At 53.6% G+C, this 21560-nt stretch overlaps 1 protein-coding gene and 1 long non-coding RNA gene across 2 annotated transcripts in view; one reads left to right on the top strand and one right to left on the bottom strand.

Annotated features, from left to right (window-relative positions):
- Nucleotides 1-21560, bottom strand: part of RUNX1 (RUNX family transcription factor 1) — a 95392-nt gene that overhangs the window by 6203 nt on the left and 67629 nt on the right. Inside the window, exon 5 of the mRNA XM_064647120.1 lies at nt 4417-4578. Coding sequence (XP_064503190.1) covers nt 4417-4578 — 162 coding nt within the window. The remainder of the gene's footprint in view (nt 1-4416; nt 4579-21560) is intronic.
- Nucleotides 5632-7414, top strand: LOC135410421 (uncharacterized). The gene is made up of 2 exons (XR_010428676.1): nt 5632-6431; nt 7229-7414. It is a non-coding gene; the product is annotated as an uncharacterized LOC135410421 (long non-coding RNA).

Here is a 21560-nt window from a genome sequence, read left to right as displayed (position 1 = left end):
GGCACTCCAAACCTCCCTGGGCAGCCCCTGCCAAGGCCTGACCACCCTTTCCAGCAGGAAATTCCTCCTCAATAGGAAGTAGCAGAAGCTACTGAACCCCTCTGTCTGGGAATGTTTTATCACCTTCCAGGGGCTCTGTCCTGAGGTCTTGGCACTGCAGGGAAGAGAGGAAAAGGCTCCTGGGAGTTGACCTGGGGGTGTGTGAAGGGGGAGCTGCCCCCCATCCTTCCTTTTCAGATTGAGAGAACAAACATTCTGTTTTCTCCTGCTGTGGTGGGGCAGCTCCCTCTGACACTTTTCTCCTTTTCTCTTGGCTCTTCAGGGCAGAAGTTCTTCTTCATGTCCAGGTGGAACTTCCTGGGCATCAGTTCCTGTCCTTTCCTCTTGTCCCATTGCTGCCCCCCCCCGAGCAGAGCCTGATGCTTTTCTCTTTTTCTCTTGCCCTTCAGCACAAGAGACATGGTTTTGTCCCGTGTCTTGCCCAGCCCTCATGGCATCCTGGTCCATAAACCAGCTCCAAGGGCAATAAACACACGGACACCAGTAAAGAGGTGCAGAAAAACACAGCAGTGGCAGAAGAGAAAGCAAGACCTTGTCATGGATTTACTAAACACTGAGAAGCCTCCCCTGAAATATGGTTTCTTTCTTTTAGTGACACCAGAAAAGGACCTGGGAGTGGGGATGGACAGGAAGCTGAACAGGAGCCAGAGTGTGCCCAGGGGGACAAGAGGGCCAATGGATCCTGGCCTGGCTCAGGAACAGGGTGGCCAACAGGTCCAAGGAAGGGATTCTGCCCCTGGACTCAGCACTGGTGAGGCCACCCCTGGAGTGCTGTGTCCAGTTCTGGGCCCTCAGTTCAGGAAGGACATGGAGGGGCTGGAGCAGGTCCAGAGGAGAGCAACGAGGCTGGGGAAGGGACTGGAGCACAAGTGCTGTGAGGAGAGGCTGAGGGAGCTGGGGCTGTTCAGCCTGGAGAGGAGGAGGCTCAGGGGAGACCTCCTCACTCTCTGCAACTCCCTGACAGGAGGGGGGAGCCAGGGAGGGGTTGGTCTCTTTTCCCAGGCAACCATCAGCAAGACAAGAGGGCTGGGTCTGCAGCTGTGCCAGGGGAGGGTTAGGTTGGATATTAGAAAGAATTTCTTTGCAGAGAGGGTGCTCAGCCATTGGAATGGGCTGCCCAGGGAAGGGGTGGATTCTCCATCCCTGGAGGTGTTTAAGGACAGACTGGATGTGGCATCAGTGCCATGGGCTGGGAACCACGGCGGGGTTGGATCAAGGGTTGGACTTAATGATCTCAGAGGGCTTTTCCAATGCAGTTGATTCTGTGATTCTATGATTTGACTCACCAGGGACACTGATGGGACCTACACATAAATTGTCCAGCTTTTGCAGAGCCTCTCCTTGCCACCAGTTCTGTTGGCTGTCTCAAATGGGAAGCTCCATGGAGTGGAGATCTCCCTTTGCATGTGCACAGGAAGGGTTTGCACACAGGGGCTCAGCCCAGCTTAGAACCAGTTCCCCAGGACTCTCAATCCTACCAAAGTCAAGATAAATCAGTTTTGTTTGAGGTCTTCATATCTGTGTCCTCATGTAATGTCTACAGAGTTGTCACTAACTCCTGGACATCTTGGCTCTGGTGGGTATGTGAGAAGGGACAACAGAATGATTTATCTGGGGGATGACCTTTTATCTTTCCTGTGTGCCAGAAGCCTTTTCCTCCTGCTGAGTGAAATCCCAGGATCAGTTGGAAAAGGTTGGAAAAGCCCTCCCAGCCCATGGATCCCCCCTGTGCCCTATCCCCACCTTGTCCCCCAGCCCAGAGCACTGAGTGCCACGGCCAGGCCTTCCTGGGACACCTCCAGGGCTGGGCACTCCAAACCTCCCTGGGCAGCCCCTGCCAAGGCCTCACCACCCTTTCCAGCAAGAAATTCCACCTCCTGTCCAACCTGAGCCTCCCTTGGCAGAACTTGAGACTTGTCATCCATAGGACAGTCAAATTCTGCTCCAATTTTTCTGACATCCCTGGAATTATTTTCAGTCCCTTCAAATCTTGCCCTGGTGTGCAGAGATGACACAAGCAGAGCAGATAAAGGCCCCTTTGGGAAGGATCTCCATCATGACTCAGCTGAGTGGAAGGTGTCACTCCCTAGAGCTGGCAGCTCTGCACGATTAAAATAACAACAGTAATGATAATAATTAGGAAAAAAATCTTTCCAGAAGACAAGTTCTTCTCTCAGACAAGGCAGAAGAGGAGCCATGTGCTGAAGGAAACCCTCGTGAGGGGAAGCAGAGGGAAAACCAAGCTCTTGGCTCTCACCACTCCAAGCTCTGAGAGCTCACCAGCGACACATCAACCCACCAGAGAACTTCTTTAAATTCCTTAGAAAAGCTCTTTTTGTTTGCTGAACGCCTCCTTTTTGAGTTTGACCTCCATTTTTTAATGAATGATTGATGGGAACACATTTCCTTTCTCTGGACACCAGCACCTTTAGATTTAAACAGCTGGAGCTTCGGAGTAGCCAAGGTCAAAGGTGGCATCTGAAGACCTGCCAGACTTTAAATGACGCTTCCACACCTCATTCCTGAGAAAGAAATCAAACTTCCTACCTGGACACATCACTCATCAGATGAGGGCTTGTTCTGCCCTGGCAAAAAGCAGAATAATGACACTTAATGTCAAGATATTTCAAATATGTCCCAGACTGGGTCTTTTTCTTTCTTGGGCCAAGAATCCAAACCAAGCTGCTGGTGGTGCTGATCTTGTGTGGGGGGGTTTGGACTAGGGAATTGGATTTTGGGGTTCTCAAACCATGACAGGAGGCACTGGGTCTTTAGATGGGAGGGCCTGAAAAACTCCTCAAATTTGCTCTTTGTCAGAAACTAAAACGAGGTGTCTTCATTTTAAAGGAAGAGTGTGTTAATAAAGAACAGGAGGATTTTTGCAGGTTTTTTTTTGAATTAAGAAATTACCTTTTTTTGGTTTTTTTTTTTTTTTTTTACTTTCCCTCTGGAAGGTTTCTTGTATTTTCAGCTGTTTCTGGGATGCAATTAACACTTAGACCCAACAAATGATTTACTTTTGGTGTGCATCCTCCCCGTGAGTCTTTCAAAGTGGGCTCTATACGACGACAGAACAGGCTGGAGCACGTTCAAGTGGCTCTCTCTGATCTCAGAAGAAGCCCTGAGCATTCAAACCAGAGCAAGATGTGCAGCCAAAGGAGGGATTTTTTTGCAAAAGCTGTATGCAAATTGGAATTTTATGGCTCTCCTTGGTTCTAAGAAAACCCCTGCTGTTGCACACACACAGATTGGGTCAATATGTGTGGGTCTGAGGCAGCACATGGGCCCTTGGGATGGTGGGACCAGGGGGTGGCTTTCACTTCCAGGTTTTCTCTGGTGGCTTGTAGAGCTCTGCAGCACAGTTTGATGGAGATGTAACACCACAGTCCAGTGCAATACTTAAAATGTCAACCCCACCCATCCTGCAGTCAGTGTGTGCACCCATAACCTGCTGTGCTCTGGCCTGAATTTAAAAGGAGGGAGGGAAACAGGGCTGGAGTATCTGTGGCATTCATTGCTTGGCAGAAAGGAGAATTTTTCAGCAATCCAAACCTTTTTTTATAGCTCCATCCACCTTCAAAGTGCTGCTTTCTCCTCTTTTTTCCTTCCTTTTTGACAGTGGTGTGTTGAGCCCCAAACCCAGGAGCAACCTGGGCTAGTGGAAGGTGTCCCAGAGGGGTTGGAACTGGATGATCTTTAAGGTCCTTCCCAACCCAAGCCAGTCTGTGATTCAGGTTGGACAGGAGGAGGAATTTCCTGCTGGAAAGGGTGGTGAGGCCTTGGCAGGGGCTGCCCAGGGAGGTTTGGAGTGCCCAGCCCTGGAGGTGTCCCAGGAAGGCCTGGCCGTGGCACTCAGTGCTCTGGGCTGGGGGACAAGGTGGGGATGGGGCACAGGGGGGATCCATGGGCTGGGAGGGCTTTTCCAACCTTTTCCAACTGATTCTGGGGTTTCACTCAGCAGGAGGAAAAGGCTTCTGGCACGCAGGAAAGATAAAGGGTCATCCCCCAGATAAATCATTCTGTTGTCCCTTCTCACATACCCACCAGAGCCCCTTGGGCACAGGGTGGATCCATGGGCTGGGAGGGCTTTTCCCAACCCCAGTAATCCTGCAATTCATTGATTAAAAGGTGACTCATTTACCAAAACTCCATTCATCCCCTAAAAGCTGATTCCCTCACTAAAACCCTCCCTTTCTTTGCTCTTTGCACAAACCCCCCCCCAGACCCCGGGGCGGGTTTTGCCGCCGCCGGAGAAGGGCCGTGGTGGCACTTTGGGGACAGCACCACCAGAGCCAACATCCAGGGGGACGGGGAACATTCCCTATGGAGCAGAGGGAGCGGGATTTGGGTACTCACTGGAGAGGCGGCTGGAGAGCTCGGCGGTGAGCGAGGACATGCCGCCGGCCCTGCCCGGCGAGATCGGCGTGGCCGGGTGCACCGAGGGCGCGGCGATGGAGCCCAGGTACTGGTAGGACTGGTCGTAGGACCACGGCGGGGACGGCTGCACCTGCCTCGTGTCTGCAACCAAAAAGAGACCTATAGGCCGTTGGGAAGGGCAAAACTTGGCAAAACCCTAAAAAGCTCCACACACCCCAAAGCGGAGCCCGAAGAGAGCCCCGGCGATCCCGGCTCTGTGCCATCACCCCTCACTCTGTCAGGACACCTGTGAGTGAAGGGCTTTCTAAAATATTATCTGTATTTTTTTCTATTTTTTTTCTATTTTTTTTTCTATTTTTTCCTATTTTTTTCCTATTTTTTCCTATTTTTTCCTAATTTTTTTCCCTAATTTTTCCGTTTGCTGTTTCACGTTAATGGCGGGAAAGGAAATAATTCGGGTTAGGATTTCCCAGGGGAAAAGTCATTAGGGTTTGAGGCTGTGGACTTGCAGCCCCTTTTAGCCAAAAAAAAAAGGTGCCCTGCAGGGCAGCAAGGAGGCAAAACTGCTGGACTGCCTGCGAGTGTTTCTCTGCCAGGGTGTAAATAGAGAGAGAAAAACTTGATGAAATCGTGTTTGTGTGTGAGAGAGAGACAGAGGTGGAGAGCGACACCAGCCCAGAGAAATCAGTTTATCTCCAGAAGGCAGGTCAAGTGGGTGAGCAGGACTGGGGGACAGGAATTCCTCAGCCTGTGGAAAATCCTGGGCTTTGTGAGAGGAACAAGTATTTTGTCCATCTGCTTTGCACGCCCTAAAATATGGAAATAAGTTCAGAGTGATGGGTACAGACAGGGAAACACAAATTTTAGAAGCACAAAGCCTCACATCAGATCTGTGGCACTGCAGGGCTGAAAATCATGGAATCATGGAATGGTTTGGGTTGGGAGGGACCTCAAAGCCCCATCCAGTGCCACCCCTGCCATGGGCAGGGACACCTTCCACCAGCCCAGGTTGCTCCAACCTGGCTTTGGACACTTCCAGGGATCCAGGGGCAGCCACAGCTTCTCTGGGAATTCCATCCCAGCCCCTCCCCACCCTCCCAGCCAACAATTCCTTCCCAATATCCCATCTAACCCTATTCTCTGTCAGTTCTAAGCCATTCCCCCTTATCCTGTCCCTGCAATTCCTGCTGTGAAAAACCTCCAGCCCTTTCTTTTGGAGCCACACGAGGGGTTTGGCTGAGGTTTGAACTCAGAGGTTCACGACAGGGAGTTTGCCCAAACCAGTTGCATCGATGCAAACCCAACTCTTTCCCTGCTGATTTCCTCTTTGCAGTTCCTGCTATTTTTTCAGCCTATGGAAATGTCTAATTTTTTTATAAATCAAAAGAATCAGAGAGATTCCTCCTCTCCCCCCTCCCTTTACCTACCCAGATTTTTATTTTTACTGTTTTTAGTGAATTCTTTTCTATTTTCTTCAGCTTTAAGAGCCACAGGTCCATCCAGATAATTGCCTTTATTGAAAAAAAAAAAGGCAAACGTTGGATGAACTGTGCTCAGATAAAACTGATATCAGCGTGGAAGGGAAACTTCCCAAGCCTGAGATGAGGGCTTTGATCTTCCATCAGAGAGCCCATCTGGAAAAAATTATTTTGTTGTTCTTCTGGGAGATGGGTTTTACATTTTGTTTGCTTCATCTGTTTACAAGGGGGAGGTTTATACAAAACTCCAAGCTTTTAAAAAGTAACCAGTGAAGTCTCAGATTGAACCGAAGTCAAGAGATTTTTTTTTTGCTGAGCAACGTGTTCAAACTCAGATATTGTTAATATTTAATTATTTCTTTTTTTCAGACAGGACTTCCTTAAAAAATAAAATCAGTTGGCTCGTGCTGGTTTCAAAGCAACATCCCAATTGCAGGGAATGGACTCCAGCAGGAACAAAAAGACCCAGCACAAAGCCTGTAATGTTCTGAGCTGCAGCATCACCTGATTGTTAATGTATGGGCAGTGTTTATTAAAGATCACAGGGAGAGGGAAGAGGGAATTCAGTCTCCAGAGGTGGCATTAGGATAAATACCAGAAAGCATCTGCAGAGTGAGCCTTGTAATGGTGTGACACCACATGTTTCAACTCTGAAACAGGGTTAATTAAGTCATTACTCCCTTATTTCAGCCTGAAATCCCAGATTTCAGTACTGCATCTGAGCATTGGAATCCTGGGAGTGGAATCCCAGTCACGGGATGGAAATTCCCTCGTCTGTTCCTCCCACCCAGGGAGCCCTGGAAGTGCTCTGGTACAGGAACAGAGTCTCTCTCACCTCTCTGTCAGGGGTTCTGCTCAACTGCATCCCAGAATCCCAGGATTATTGAGGCTGGAAAAGCCCTCCCAGCCCATGGATCCCCCCTGTGCCCCATCCCCACCTTGTCCCCCAGCCCAGAGCACTGAGTGCCACGGTCAGGCCTTCCTGGGACACCTCCAGGGCTGGGCACTCCAAACCTCCCTGGGCAGCCCCTGCCAAGGCCTGACCACCCTTTCCAGCAGGAAATTCCTCCTCAATGGGAAGTAGCAGAACCCCTCAGTCTGAGAATGTTTTATCACCTTCCAGGGGCTCTGTCCTGAGGTCTTGGCACTGCAGGGAAGAGAGGAAAAGGCTCCTGGGAGTGACCTGGGGTGTGTGAAGGGGGAGCTGCCCCCCATCCTTGCTTTTCAGGTTAAAAGGAGAGAACATTCTGTTTTCTCCTGTTGTGGTGGGGCAGCTCCCTCTGACACTTTTCTCCTTTTCTCTTGTCCTTCAGCACAAGAGACATGGTTTTGTCCTGTGCCTAACCCAGCCCTCGTGGGATCCTGGTCCATAAACCAGCTCCAAGGGCAATAAACGCACGAACAACAGTAAAAAGATGCAGAAAAAGCCACAGCAGCTGCCACAGAGGAAGCAAGACCTTGTCATGGATTTACTAAACACTGAAAAGCCTCCCCTGGAATACGGTTTCTTTCTTTTAGTGCCACCAGAATTAACATCACAGAATCCCAGGATGGGTGAGGTTGGAAGGACCCACAGTGGGTCCTGGGCATCAGTTCCTGCCTGTTCCTCGTGGGCCCCCCCAAGCAGAGCCTGGTCCATCCTCTGCCCCCTCCCTGCAGCCCCTCCAGACCTGGGGGAGGTCCCCTCTCAGTGTCTGCTCTGGAGGCTGAACAGCCCCAGCTCCCTCAGCCTTTCCTGCTCCCAGAGCTGCTCCATCTCTTGGGCACCTTTGTCACCTCCCCCTGGACCTGCTGCAGGAGCTCCATGCCCTGAGGAGCCAGAACTGGGCCCAGCTCTCCAGATGTGCCTCCCCAGGGCTGGGCAGAGGGGCAGGATCCCCTCCCTGCCCTGCTGGCAAAGCTCTTCCTGAGGCCCCCCCAGAGCACAGGACACCAGGACACAAAGTTCCACCCTCCCTAAAAACCAGGTGAATGGCCCCAGAACGTGCCCAGGAACATCCAGGAAGATCCTTTAGCTGAGATACCTGACCTGCCTCATCCATTTGCTCTGATTATTGACCTCTGGGCTACCAGAAGCAGTGACAGCCCCACCACAGTAACCCTCTTTATTAATCTCCTCATCCCATTAAGTCTTTCTTAAGTGAAGGTTCAAACTACCAATCAATTTTCCATCTTGGTACCTGTATTCCCCCATCCCTGGGTTTGCTCTTAAGGATTCACCTTCTGACATCAGGCTGGTTAAAGGAGTTGCAATCCATTCAGGGATGTTAATACAGTGCATTATATTATACACACACGTGAAAGCAGGTTGTGCTGACTAACCCCAGGCATCACCCTCACAGTTTTTTTAATAATAAGTGGAAAAAAGGATCCATGGAATAGCATTTTTATGGCATAGTTTCATTATCAAGAGGCACACTCGGCTCCCAGTAAAGCTTCAGTAGGATCTGGACTTGGGGGGTGGGGGGGAAAATCCTCAAGCAGTGTTTTATTTCTGGGCTATCTGCTTTCCTTCAGCTTTCAGGTTGCCCAAAATTAAACGGGAATGGGTTTGAATTGGACACAGGACGAGGCTGCACAAAAGAAAAAAAGCAACGAACTCTTTCCTGCTTTGCCAATAAAAAGGAGCCCAGTTCAGGAGCTGAAGTTCATTTGGTGGAAAACATGCTGCAAATAAACGGGAGCTGCTTCCCGACTCGGAATATCCGTGATTTGCAGGCAGGGCTACTTCAACAAAGGGAAACAACAGGGCTTTGGGCCCACGGGATCCCCAAAATCACTGAAAAGAGGATCAAACCAGCACAAAACCAAGTCGCTCCAGGGGGAGCCCGATCCTCCCGGCGCTTCTCCCATTAGCGACTACTTTCCATTTCTGCTTTTTTTTTTTTTACAGTGTGAGAAAACGTCTTTTAAAAAAAAAAAAACAAACCATGAAAACAAGTCATTAATGGCTCCAGACCCCTCCGGGGCGAGAGTTGTGGTGCAATAATTCACACCTCTCGGCGCAGTCACGAGCTCTCCCGGCCTCTCTCTCTGCCTCCTTCCCTTTAACAACCCATCGAGCACAAAGGGCTGAACCGCCTTTCGTGCCCCGTCATGTTTTACTGCCCCGAAAAAGTCGGGTTCGCCTCGCGCTCGGCAGCTCTAATTAAAGCCGCGCGAGCGTTGCGTAATTAATGGTTTTAACGAAACGCGCTCTGGGGGGAGACGGGGCGGGGAAAATAGCAGGAGCCGGCCTCCCTTTCGGGGCCGCTCCCTCTGCTTCGCTGCTTTCCAGCTGTTTTTCCAGCGGTGATTCCCGCAGGGATGGCCCAGGGTGGCGGTCCCGAGATTCCCCCTCTCTTTGGTTCTTTTCCAGCTGTTTTTCCAGCGCTGATTCCCGCAGGGATGGCCCAGAGGGTGGTCCCAGTGTGCCCCCTATGTCTGTCTATTTTCCAGCTGTTTTTCCAGCGCTGATTCCCGCAGGAATGACTCGCGGTGGCGGTCCCGGGTGCCCCCCGTGTTTGGTTCTTTTCCAGCTGTTTTTCCAGCGGTGATTCCCGCAGGGATGACCTGCAGTGGCAGTCTTGAGGTGTCACCTGTGTTTGGCTGGTTTTCCAGCGCTGATTCCCGCAGGGATGGCCCGGGGGGAGGGTGGCGGTCCCGGGATGCCCTCCGCATTTGTCTGTTTTCCAGTTGTTTTTCCAGTGGTGATTCCCGCAGGGATGACCCGGGGGTGGCAATCCCGGGTGCTCCCTGTGTTTTCCAGCTGTTTTTCCAGCGGCAATTCCCGCCGGGATGGCCGGGGCGCTCCCGGCTGCAGTTGCGGGGCGCTGCCGCGGGGTGGCGATGCCGCTCCGGCAAAGCGGCGGCGCCGCGTCCCCCCCGAACCTTCCCCGGCCCCGGGACCCCCCGAAATCCCGAAATCGCTCTGAAAACGAGCGATCCCGGAGCAACCGCAGCGCTCTGAGAACAGCTCTGGGTCATTCCCAGCCGGGAATCGCCTAAAAGTGCGTCGGAGGCGGCAGCGGGGGGTATCCAAGAGCAGGGATGCACGGGAGGGATCATGGAATCACAGACTATCCTGAGCTGGAAGGATCCCCAAGGATCATCCAGTCCAAGCCCTGGCCCTGCCCAGGACACCCCAACAATCCTCCCTGTCCCTCAGAGCGTTGTCCAAACCCTCCTGGAGCTCTGGCAGCCCATTCTGGGATTCCATGAGAGGGCCAGGTGTGTTGTTCCATACTTTAAGGTGTGTGCCTCCTCCAAAAGAGAATCACACAGGAACAGCATTCCAGGACTTCATGTTCGTCATGTCCCCGTGCTCAGGATCGGTTTTACGGACAAAAGGATGTTCTGTGAGAGCTCAGGAGCTGTGCGTGGTTTTAACCAAGGTCTTGACCCATCATCTTGTGCTCTGAGTGTTTTGGGAGTTCTTAGAATCATAGAATGCCAGAATGGTTTGGGTTGGAAAGGAACTTGAAGATCATCTCATTCCACCCCCTGCTACGGGCAGGGACACCTTCCACCAGCCCAGGTTGCTCTGAACTCCGTCCAACTGGCCTTGGACACTTCCAAGGATGGGGAATCCACAACCTCTCTGGGTTAAAAAGCCCTGCCCCCTCCTAAAGACATCGCTGGCGTGCTGTCAGGCGCTCGGAATCTGTAAATCAGCACGTTTCAGAGGGTGATTCACGGCACCAGCTCAGGCTGTTGCTTGAGGTCACAGAGCAAACATCACCTCCCCCTTTCGACACGACGCACAGAACAATCCTCTGAAAGAAACCCCCCACGAGATTTCCGTAACACCGCTCAGAAAATGTCGCTTTAAAAGCCCAGAACTGAAAGCAGAGCTCAGGTCCCGCGATCCCTGGGGAGCTGCCAGGGAAACACCGCCGGGGCCGCGTGTGCCGGGGGTGTGTGGGATGCCCCGGGAGCACAGAGGGAGCCGGTTCTCCCTGTGTCACCGCAGGTCAGGCACTGCTGCCTGCTCCCAGCCAAGAGGCTGCGTGGCCAAATCCCAGTATGATACAGCATGTTCCTGGAAGCCTCGGGAAGGAGCAGCAGGATGTGAGTCAGTCGCCGTGGCGCGGGATGGCGGCGGAGCCGGCAGCGAACGGGGAGGAGCAGGGACACCTTGGATCAGCCAGCCTGCCCCTATTCCCCTATTCCCACTGGAGCAGGTACACCTTGGATCAGCCAGGCTGTGCCCATTCCCACCTTCCCACTGGAGCAGGTACACCTTGGATCAGCCAGCCTGCCCCTATTGCCCCATTCCCACTGGAGCAGGTACACCTTGGATCAGCCAGCCTGCCCCCATTCCCACTGGAGCAGGTACACCTTGGATCAGCCAGCCTGTCCCCATTCCCACCTTCCCACTGGAGCAGGTACACCTTGGATCAGCCAGCCTGCCCCTATTGCCCCATTCCCACTGGAGAAGGTACACCTTGGATCAGCCAGCCTGCCCCTATTGCCCCATTCCCACTGGAGCAGGTACACCTTGGATCAGCCAGGCTGCCCCCATTCCCACCTTCCCCCTGGAGCAGGTACACCTTGGATCAGCCAGCCTGCTCCATTCCCACTGGAGCAGGTACACCTTGGATCAGCCAGCCTGCCCCATTCCCACATTCCCACTGGAACAGGTACACCCTGGATCAACCAGCCTGCCCCATTCCCACATTCCCACTGGAGCAGGAACACCTTGGATCAGCCAGCCTGGCCTCATTCCCACCTTCCCACTGGAGCAGGTACACCTTGGATCAGCCAGCCTGCCCCTATTCCTACATTCCCTCTGGAGCAGGTACACCTTGGATCAGCCAGCCTGCCCCTATTCCTACATTCCCACTGGAGCAGGAACACCTTGGATCAGCCAGCCTGCCCCTATTCCCCTATTCCCACTGGAGCAGGTACACCTTGGATCAGCCAGCCTGCCCCATTCCCACTGGAGCAGGAACACCTTGGATCAGCCAGCCTGCCCTATTCCCACATTCCCACTGGAGCAGGAACACCTTGGATCAGCCAGCCTGCCCCCATTCCCACGTTCCCGCACTGCCTCATGTGCTGCCTGCACATCCCCTCTCCTCACTCACCCCTCTGCCCCAAAAACGACACCTGCGCACTTCCAACCATAACTACCTGGACAAACTACCTCCTGGAAGGGATTTTTCCCAAGCCAGGCTCGGGGAAGAGAAAGGAGCCAGCGCTGAGCGCTGAGCAGCCAATTAGCCACTATTTATGTCGGTGAAAATCCCCCCTGCCCGGCACGGCGAGCGTTGCGACACCGCTGCCGCCGCTGCCAGGCTTCCTTCTCGAGCTGCAAAAACGCCTGTCAGTCCCAGGCCGGCAGCCCCCGAAAGCCTGACAGCTCTGCAATCCCTCCACCGCCCTGGCGAGCGCCCGAGAGGCAGCAGCTGGCAGGAGACACGGGATGAATGAAAGCTGGGATTAGCTGAGCTGGTGTCGAACTCGGAGGCAGACGAGGAGAGAGAGAGTCGGGTCCTGAATTGCTTTGAAAAGGCTTTTCTGAGTCTGGGATTTGCCCACCTCTCCCCCTGGCTCTTCCCCTGGCCTGATTTGCTAATCTTTCCAAGGGGAAGCAGTTTTTTTTTTACGGGGTGACTTTCCCTTCCTCGCAGTGTAAAGGCAGGAATGGTCTTGACCGGACTCGTTCGTTCCCGGAGGTGTCTTGCCCAACAGAGGAAATGGGCTGTGAGCGCAGGGACGCTCCGGGAGCTTCTGTGCTCGGCAGAAAGATGCCTTAAAACTTCGCTTTGGTGCTTCCCCCTTCCCCTCTTTGCCTGTCCCTGTCCTTGCCTCTCCTCCCACTTGCTGACCCCCGAGCCCAGCGGCTCCAGGTGAAGGGATGGGAAGCCGTGGTGGGAGTCTGACCTGCTCCCCCTGAGGAGCGAGGCATCCAAAATGACTCAATCTCCCTCCCTCCCTCTCTCTCGGGACCCAGCAAATCCTCGGCCTTAGCGCAGCACCGCGGAAAGGTGTGTCACCCATCCCCCGGCAGCTGAAAGAATTAGTCAGGAGCTTAAATAAGGGGGGACTTTCCAAAGGACAGGCTCGCCACCGGCAGCACCACACAAGGCTGGTATTCTCGGACCTCTCGGCCGCTGGAACACGAGGAGCTGGAAAATTACAGAGCAAACTGTAAAATTCCACCGGCAGCTCCTGTGCCCCGCGGGGTGGTTTTCCCTCCGTGTGCCAGGCTCTGGGAAGCGGTGTCACCCCCACGGAGCCACCTCCCAGAGCAGCAGCCGGGAGAGACACCGGAGGTGGGTGCGGGCTCCTGATTTGCCCCCAGGGAAAGGTTTTTTTTCCAAAGCCTTCTCATTTCCACGGGAAATTTATAGGGCATGAGCGTTCCCTCCTCTCCCCGTGGCCTTGGGAAGCCCCTTTTAGATCGCTGACGGGTGACGGGTTATTCTGGTGGAGAACAACAGGGGCAGATCCCTTTTGTGTCTGGAAGTTTTAGGGTAGGGGGCTTTGGAAAAGCCACCCAAATCCCCAGCTATTCTCTGGGAGAGGCATCTCTGGCAGTGACCTTCTACCTCAATGTTTGCTTTCATTTTACTTCAATATTCCTGTGGTTTTGTGGGGCGTTGAAAAGGCTGGAGAAGCTCTGGAGGCATTTGAGCCTCCAAAAAAAAACCTGTGGGATAGGAGAGTGAGGGAGTTTCTCCACGCTAAGGCATCACACTCCTGAGAATAAAGAAGAAAATATCTGCCTCAAGCAGAAACCTTTCAAAAAAAATAAAAAATAAAAATAATAAAAGGTTGCTGAGGCTGTTTGTTCTACCTGTGGTGGTGCTTATACGAGGATTTTTTTGCTAGGGGAGGGAGAAAACCAAACAAGTGCATCCCAGTTTGAATTCCTTCACTCTTTTCACATCCATGTCAAGGAAGCCAGTGCTCCCGTGACAGCAAAATTCCCGGAGATGGTACCAAAGGCGGCGGGAGAAGGATATTTTGGGGACAGAAGGAGGAGAACGTGTGTCCCTCGAGTCTAACGCTGCCTGAGAGCGCTGCCTGGAAACAAAGAGCGTTTTAACGCTGGCGACGGGTGCCCTAAAAACCCCTGGGCGAGGCGGTGCCGGCAGCAGGAAGCTCGGGCAGCTCCAAAGGCCGAGCCGGGAGCGCTCGGATTTCACAATCCCCGCGTGTGCTGCCCCAGCAGGTCGGTGCAGAAGCCGCTCACACGAAACACAAGCCACGGCTCCTCCTGAGCAAGCAGCCACTCTCCTCCCGGGCTGGCGTCACCGGGGCTCGGGAGAGCGGGGTGGCATCGTGGGCGAACCGCCCGTCGGTGCCCAGCTCCGGGTGCCAGCGACAGCGCGAGCGGCGAGGCCGGGTTTTTTGCAAATTAAGGGCGCGTTGTTCTTTGTCTCCGGAGGGGTGAGTCACCCCCGGGGAGCCGCAGGTGTTTGTTCAAGGGGGAGACTCCTGTTCCGCCGCCCGTCCGTCCTCCTCTGCCCTCCCGCTCAGCGCCCGCCGGGAACGAAGGCAAAAAGAGCTCAGCCTTGACCTTCCAGTGCTTTGGCTGCCCTGGAGGAGACGGGCCAGGCTGGTGCCAGCGCCCTATCTCTGAGATAGGAGCAGCGGGAAGTCAGGGGGGGATCAGGGACAGACACCCCGTGCCCTGCTGTGCCCAGCCCGGGGGTGACACGAGGCTGTCGGGACAGGCAGGTACGGGTGTGTGAGTGTGCCTGCACAGCCCAACACACACGGACGCTCCTCTCCCTCCTGCCCAGCGCTGTGGATCCCCTCGGCAAGCAGGGAGCGGGTTGTGCCGCCCTGGGAGAGGGTGGATGATCCGCGGGGAGCTGCACAGGGACCTGCCCTGGGGGAGTAAAAACCACACCTGGACGTCAAATAGTCCCGAGTCTGGAGGGGGAATCACCTGAGGGCTGTGGGGGCTTCCCCTGACCTGCTGCCACGCTCTGTGTGACAAATCCTGCATCTCTGCTCGTCTCCTCCCCAGCCTCCTGCTGCTCCCGGTCCCACATCCTGCTCTCCTCTTCCCGCTTCCCTGACCTCTCCAGGTACAAAAGCGCCTCCCACCTCATTAACTCCTCAATCCTCCTGCTGCCCCCGAGGAACGGTATCCCTTCCATCCCCCTCAAGAAGGGTATTCCTGCCATTCCCCTGAGGAAGGGTATCCCTGCCATCCCCTTGAGGAAGGGTATCCCTGCCATCCCCTGAAGAAGGGTATCCCTGCCATCCCCCTGAGGAAGGGTATCCCTGCCATCCCCCCCGAGGAAGGGTATCCCTTCCATCCCCGTGTCAGCAGGGAGAGCTGGTGCCTGCAGGAGGCTTTGGTTCAGAGCAGAGCACTCAGGGCTGAGTCAGAGCACGTGAGAATTACCCCGTGTCACCCCAGCAGGGAAAGTTCACCTGGAAAAACAGCTCGGGGGAGACGCATCTCCTTTGTGCTGGTTGCCTCACACCCTGAAAGCAGCCTGCCTGAAGTGCTGGGCCCAGGTGGGGCACGATGCTCGTGGAGGAGCAGTAAATTAGCCCATCTTGTTACCCTGCAGCTGCTCTCAGCCCGCCTTGGGCAGGGAAATCGTGCCCTGCAAACACAGGCACTCAGCTGGGCTGGTAATTGTCTCCAAAGTGCTGTCTCCTGCTGTCCCAGCTCTCAGGGGAGGATTCATCCCCCCCCAGAGATCCACAGTGAGGTATCTACCTCTGAGCTACCTGTCTAGACTGCAGACTTTGTTGCCAGCAGGGTGAAGCAGACACTTGTGGGGTGCAAGTCGTTTCACCCTAAGGGAGACATCCCAGCCGAGCCAGGAGGGTGAATCAGAGCCCAGGAACAGCTGTTTTCCCTCCTCGATTGCAGAGATACCAGATGACTGTGTCAGACAGAGACACACAATGTGCAGATGTCTAATGGATCCCAGCCTGGTTACACCTCAAAAGATTCTCTTTTATGGGGTGAAGCAAGACTAAAGGAACTGGAGAGATGTTTCCTGGGCCAGGACCTGGAAGTCACACTGAGTCACTGTTTGCAGACATGGGATTAAATGGTTGAATCATGGAATATCCTGAGATGGGAGGGACCCCCAAGGATCCCCCAGTCCAAGCCCTGGCCCTGCCCAGGACACCCCAACAGTCCCCCCTGTCCCTCAGAGCATTGTCCAAACCCTCCTGGAGCTCTGGCAGCCTTGGGGCCGTGCCCACTGCCCTGGGGAGCCTGGGCAGTGCCCACCACCCTCTGGGGGAAGAACCTTGTCCTGAGATCCCCCCTGAGCCTGCCCTGTCCCAGCTCCAGCCCTTCCCTGGCTCCTGTCCCTGCTCCCAGAGGTCGGAGCTGCCCCTCGGGAGGAGCTGCAGCCCCCCCTGAGCTCTGCCCTGGGGCTCCTCTGCTCCAGCTGCACCAGCCAAGTGCCCTCAGCTGCTCCTCAAGGGACCCTCCAGGCCCTTCACCATCCTCGTGGCTCTTTTTGGAAGCTCTCTAAGAGCTTTATATCCTTATATCGAGGAGCCCAGAGCTGCACAGAGGTGCAGCATCACCTGCACCTTCCTTGGGTAAAAATTCCAGTCCCATGGGCTGGACCCGACCCTGCTGGTCCTGGCAGGGGGTTGCTCAGCCCCTGGTGCTCAGCCCCAGACCTGAAAGATCTTCAGTGCCACCCCCTGCCATGGGCAGGGACACCTTCCACCAGCCCAGGTTGCTCCAAGTCTCATCCAACCTGGCCTTGGACATTTCCAGGGATCCAGGGGCAGCCACAGCTGCTCTGGGCAGTCATGAGCTCATGTCCCAGTGCAACATCTCCCAGCTTTGTGCCTACATTTCAAGACAATTGAGTAAGGGGCTGAAAGTTCCTTGGCTGGGTTATTCCCACTGGAAAACCAATGCCTTACAAAAAAAAAAAGAATAAAAAGAAAATAGGAGAAAAATAGAGTTGAATAAGGAAGTCTCTGCAATCCACTGGGAGCCAGGGTGAGAAAGGGATGACTACAACGTGGCCTTGGGTTTCTTACAGGTTGCTCCTGATGATGTGGACTAATTACTCCATATCCAAGTTCTTTAGCCTACAGATAAACAGAAAGTCCTCATATCAGTCTCTTCTTTTACACTTCCACTGCTCCCTCCTCTTTTTCCACATGAAAGCAGTGGAAGAAAAAAACTCGCTCTCTGGAGCTTACAGTCATTTTATCCCCCACAAAACACTGACCTTGATGTGAACTAATTAGGATTGCAATAGATTATTAATACGGGCGGGTAAGGTGGAGTTTTGTCAGTATAAAAGGGGCCTTTGAAGATAACAGCCATTTACACTTTCATGATCTCATCCCAAGTGCTCAGAAGAAAGCCTAGAAACTAATAAAGTAGAATTCATCCAGGGGCACTCTCTCTGCACACAGTGTCACCCTCCAAGCCCTCATTCAGGAGGGCGAACGAAATCTGCTCGGATTCTTTTAAATTCCATCACAAATCAGGATTAAAACAACTTTTTGGTTAATGAGCAGATCTCTGATGATCTAAAGACACCCCGGTTTCATTTTTATTGACTTAGAGGAAGTCAGCCACATATCAAATGCAACCTTCATACTTTAACAGCTCAGGTCACCTTGAGCAAAGTGATACCGAGCCCAGTGGTATGAAACCTCTCTCCAGAGTGCAGCTTTGATTTACAAGGTGAAGTAAGGTCTTCTTCATGTGAACATGGATCTGTAAAGTCAGTTTGACTTAGAATGACACACAGAGTTGTTTTTTTTTTTTTTAAAAGGAGGCAACTGAGAAACTCTTGCTCGTTATGGCAGCTGAACTAACCCAGACCTGCTGAACACCCTGTTAAATGATCTGCTCCCCTGAACTCTCAGGCTGGTTCTAAGGAGATCTGCAAAACCCAGATGGGAAATGAGTCAAGCCCAGAAGTGTGTGCTTGACTTTCAAGGCCAGAAGTACATTTAAAATGCCATTTAAGAAATGCTCTGCTTCCCTTCCGAGACCCCCTTGGTGCTGCTGTGGGGCCCAGGAATGCAGGACCTGCTGCTCTGCATCCTCCTCTGGTCCCACCCGCCCTGCAGCCCTCAGGGTGTCAGCAGGACACCTCTCCTGACCCCCTGAGCCAGAGGGGCTGCAGGGGCACAGCCAGAGGAGGAAGAATTAAAAGGAAGGTGGAGATTCACCTCCGAGTTCAACCCTCTGAACCACAGTCATGGCAAAGGCTCAACAAACACACTGGGCCCAGCTCGACCTGCTGCCCACAGAGAAACCTAATTCTGCTGGATTTCATGGAATCATGGAACATCCTGAGCTAGAAGGGATCCCCAAGGATCACCCAGTCCAAGCCCTGGCCCTGCCCAGGACACCCCAACACTCCCCCCTGTCCCTCAGAGCGTTGTCCAAACCCTCCTGGAGCTCTGGCAGCCTTGGGGCCGTGCCCACTGCCCTGGGGAGCCTGGGCAGTGCCCACCACCCTCTGGGGGAAGAACCTTGTCCTGAGATCCACCCTGAGCCTGCCCTGTCCCAGCTCCAGCCCTTCCCTGGGTCCTGTCCCTGCTCCCAGTGAGCTTGTTCTAAATCTGAAGGGTAGAAAGTTTGGGCAGCAGGAGCTCTGAAGGTCAAAGTGCTTCTCTCTGGTGTCACTGAAGATGCCAAGCAGCAGCTCAGCAAATCACACAGAACCCCTTTGGTGGTCCTGCCAAAGCAAGGTGCCAGAAGTGAGAGCCCTGAAGAAGCAGGAGTAGGGTTTGGAAAAGGCTGGGATCAGCCAGTGACACCCTGGACACACACTCTGGATCAGGGTGGTCAGGGAGGGGCTGCCCTGAAAAGGGGGATCTACCTGTGCCCCCTGCCAGGGCAGCGATGCCAGGAGGAGAGCAGGGGGAGCCTGGGGATGTCCCAACTCCCAAATATGTCCTTGCACCTTCCCTTGGACAACCAGACAGAATCCCAGGATCCCTGGAGTTGGAAAAGCCCTCCCAGCCCATGGATCCCCCTTGTGCCCCATCCCCACCTTGTCCCCCAGCCCAGAGCACTGAGTGCCACGGCCAGGCCTTCCTGGGACACCTCCAGGGCTGGGCACTCCAAACCTCCCTGGGCAGCCCCTGCCAAGGCCTCACCACCCTTTCCAGCAGGAAATTCCTCCTCCTGTCCAACCTGAGCCTCCCCTGGTACAGCTGGAGGCCGTTCCCTCTCCTCCTGTCCCTTGTTCCCTGGCAGCAGAGCCCGACCCCCCCCGGCTCCCCCCTCCTGTCAGGGGGTTGCAGAGCCAGAAGGTCCCCCCTGAGCCTCCTTTTCTCCAGGCTGAGCCCCCCCAGCTCCCTCAGCCCCTCCTGCTGCTCCAGCCCCTTCCCCAGCTCCGTTCCCTTCCCTGCACACGCTCCAGCCCCTCCAGGTCTCTCTTCCATGAGGTTCCAGACCTGGGCACAGCCCTGGAGGTCCCTCAGCAGTGCCAGCACAGGGGGACAGTCCCTGCCCTGCTCAAAGAGACCTTGGACACTTGCTCTGCTGCCCCAAATTTTGTGTACTGAGTCCTGCCCCTCATTCCTGGTTTATGTGCAGGTAGGTGTGACTGCAATGGGTGGAGTGAGGAATAACAGCGTTGAAGGAAAACTGTAATCCTGTACAGAAAAGAAGTGTCAACACATGTCAAATGTTGCAAAATGTCCCGGTGTGGAAGAAATAAAGTAATTGCCAGTATTAACCAACAAAGTGCTGTTGTGTTGCCAGGCCGAGGAAAATTCCTTTTTTTTTAGCGCTGGGAAATGGGTGGTGTTTTGTAAAAATAACAGTTTTGTTTCACTTTCTGTATTAAACAACCCAAAAATTGACCTTTAGACACAAAACTCTTCTGAGGGGCTCGAAAAGCCCGGCTCGCCACGGACTCTTTCCAAATTTCCAGCCTGTCTGCTCTGAAATATCGTGTAAAATTGTTGTTCCCCCTTCGCAGTTCTGAACCTCTGAAACATCAAAAACTTTTTAGAAACTCAGCTAAACGTGGCTGAGCTGCCCTGAATGTGCTGAGCCGAGCACTTTCAAACAGCTGTGGCACAGAGAGTCACAAGTCATCATTATGACTAAAAGGAACCTTTTCCCCCCCCCGTTTAAGAAACTAACTCAAAGCTAAACATAATCTTGATCCGTAAGCAAATATTAAATAGTTATTTAAATAAGAGGAAGACCGAACATTCAGACATTTAATGTAAAAATCCAATGCAATGGCAAAAAAACCCCAAGGTCACTGTAGATTATGGGCTGTTGATTCGGTCCAGGAGGGAAAAAAACTTCAGAAATTGCCATAATTGAAATATTTTTTTCACATCTACAGTTCCACAATTTAAAAAAAATCGGCAACACTTGGAAACAACTCACTTGAATTCGACCAGAAATTACATATTTGCTGTTGTTGTTTTGCAGTTGTTGATATTTCGAGGCCGCCAGAGGAGCCAAAGAGAAAAACCCCCTTCATATTATTTGTGCAGCCCTTTAATCTGTTTAAATTAAGACGCTGCATTACTCATTTCTTCCCCCCCGCCGTGATCCGAAAATGATGGTTGGGCTGCAGTCACACCAAGTCCCTCCTGCCAGTGAATTAAATATGAAAGGGTTTATTCCCCCTGTCCTCCAGCAGCTCTTCCCCCCGTCCCTCACGCCCTGGTTTAGTCTGAACTCACAGATAAGCTGATGATGAGGCACCAGGAGGCAAACCCAGACAATTACCCAGGCAAATGTTTGAAGGATTCGGGCCCCGAGGCGGAAAAATGCTGTTTACTGAAGACTGGAAGCCCCGTTCCTGCTCCCTACCCGGGGTGTCTGAACTCAGCAGTGCTGGAGAGTGGCCACCACTGGACTGGGAGAAGGTTCCTGAGTGGAGATAACATCGTGCTCCCCGTCTGCATTTCAGCACCCCGGGGCCTTTCTCTGGATTCTTCAACAAAGGTGTGCAAGTACCAACAGAAGGATCCTTTCCCCTCTGCCTTTGGGTTGGCTCGTTACTCAGTTAATGGTTTATTTTTGTGCTCAGGACCACCCCAACAAAGGTGTGAGGGCAGATCCTCAGCCGGCCTGGTGAGTAGGGCAAAAAAAGATCTGCCCAAAAGGGGTGTTTTGGTGGAATTGTGAACCTTTCCAGGGTCCCTGGGCACGAGCAGGGCAGCAGAACCTCGTGTTCTCCTTTCGCCCCTTCCCGCTCTCCTGCTCAAAAAGGGGTTTGGAGCAAGGAGTGGAGGTTGCTGTAAAAGTCACAGAATCCCGGGATCACTGGGGTTGGAAAAGAGCTCCAAGGTCACCCAGTCCCCCCTGTGCCCCATCCCCACCTTGTCCCCCAGCCCAGAGCACTGAGTGTCACATCCAGGCCTTCCTGGGACACCTCCAGGGCTGGGCACTCCAAACCTCCCTGGGCAGCCCCTGCCAAGGCCTGACCACCCTTTCCAGCAGGAAATTCCTCCTCCTGGCCAACCTGAGCCTCCCCTGGCACAGCTGGAGGCCGTTCCCTCTCCTCCTGTCCCTTGTTCCCTGGCAGCAGAGCCCGACTCCCCAAACTCCAACCTCCTTCCAGGGAATTTTAGGGATCCAGAAGGTCCCCCCTGAGCCTTCTTTTCTCCAGGCTGAGCCCCCCCAGCTCCCTCAGCTCCTCCTCACAGGACTGATTCTCCAAACTCTTCCCTAATTTCACCATGAATATGTAGATTCTTTACATTAAC

This window comes from Pseudopipra pipra, chromosome 2, assembly GCF_036250125.1.
Source record: "Pseudopipra pipra isolate bDixPip1 chromosome 2, bDixPip1.hap1, whole genome shotgun sequence".
Lineage (NCBI taxonomy): Eukaryota > Metazoa > Chordata > Aves > Passeriformes > Pipridae > Pseudopipra > Pseudopipra pipra.
This window is presented reverse-complemented; position numbering and strand designations above follow the sequence as displayed.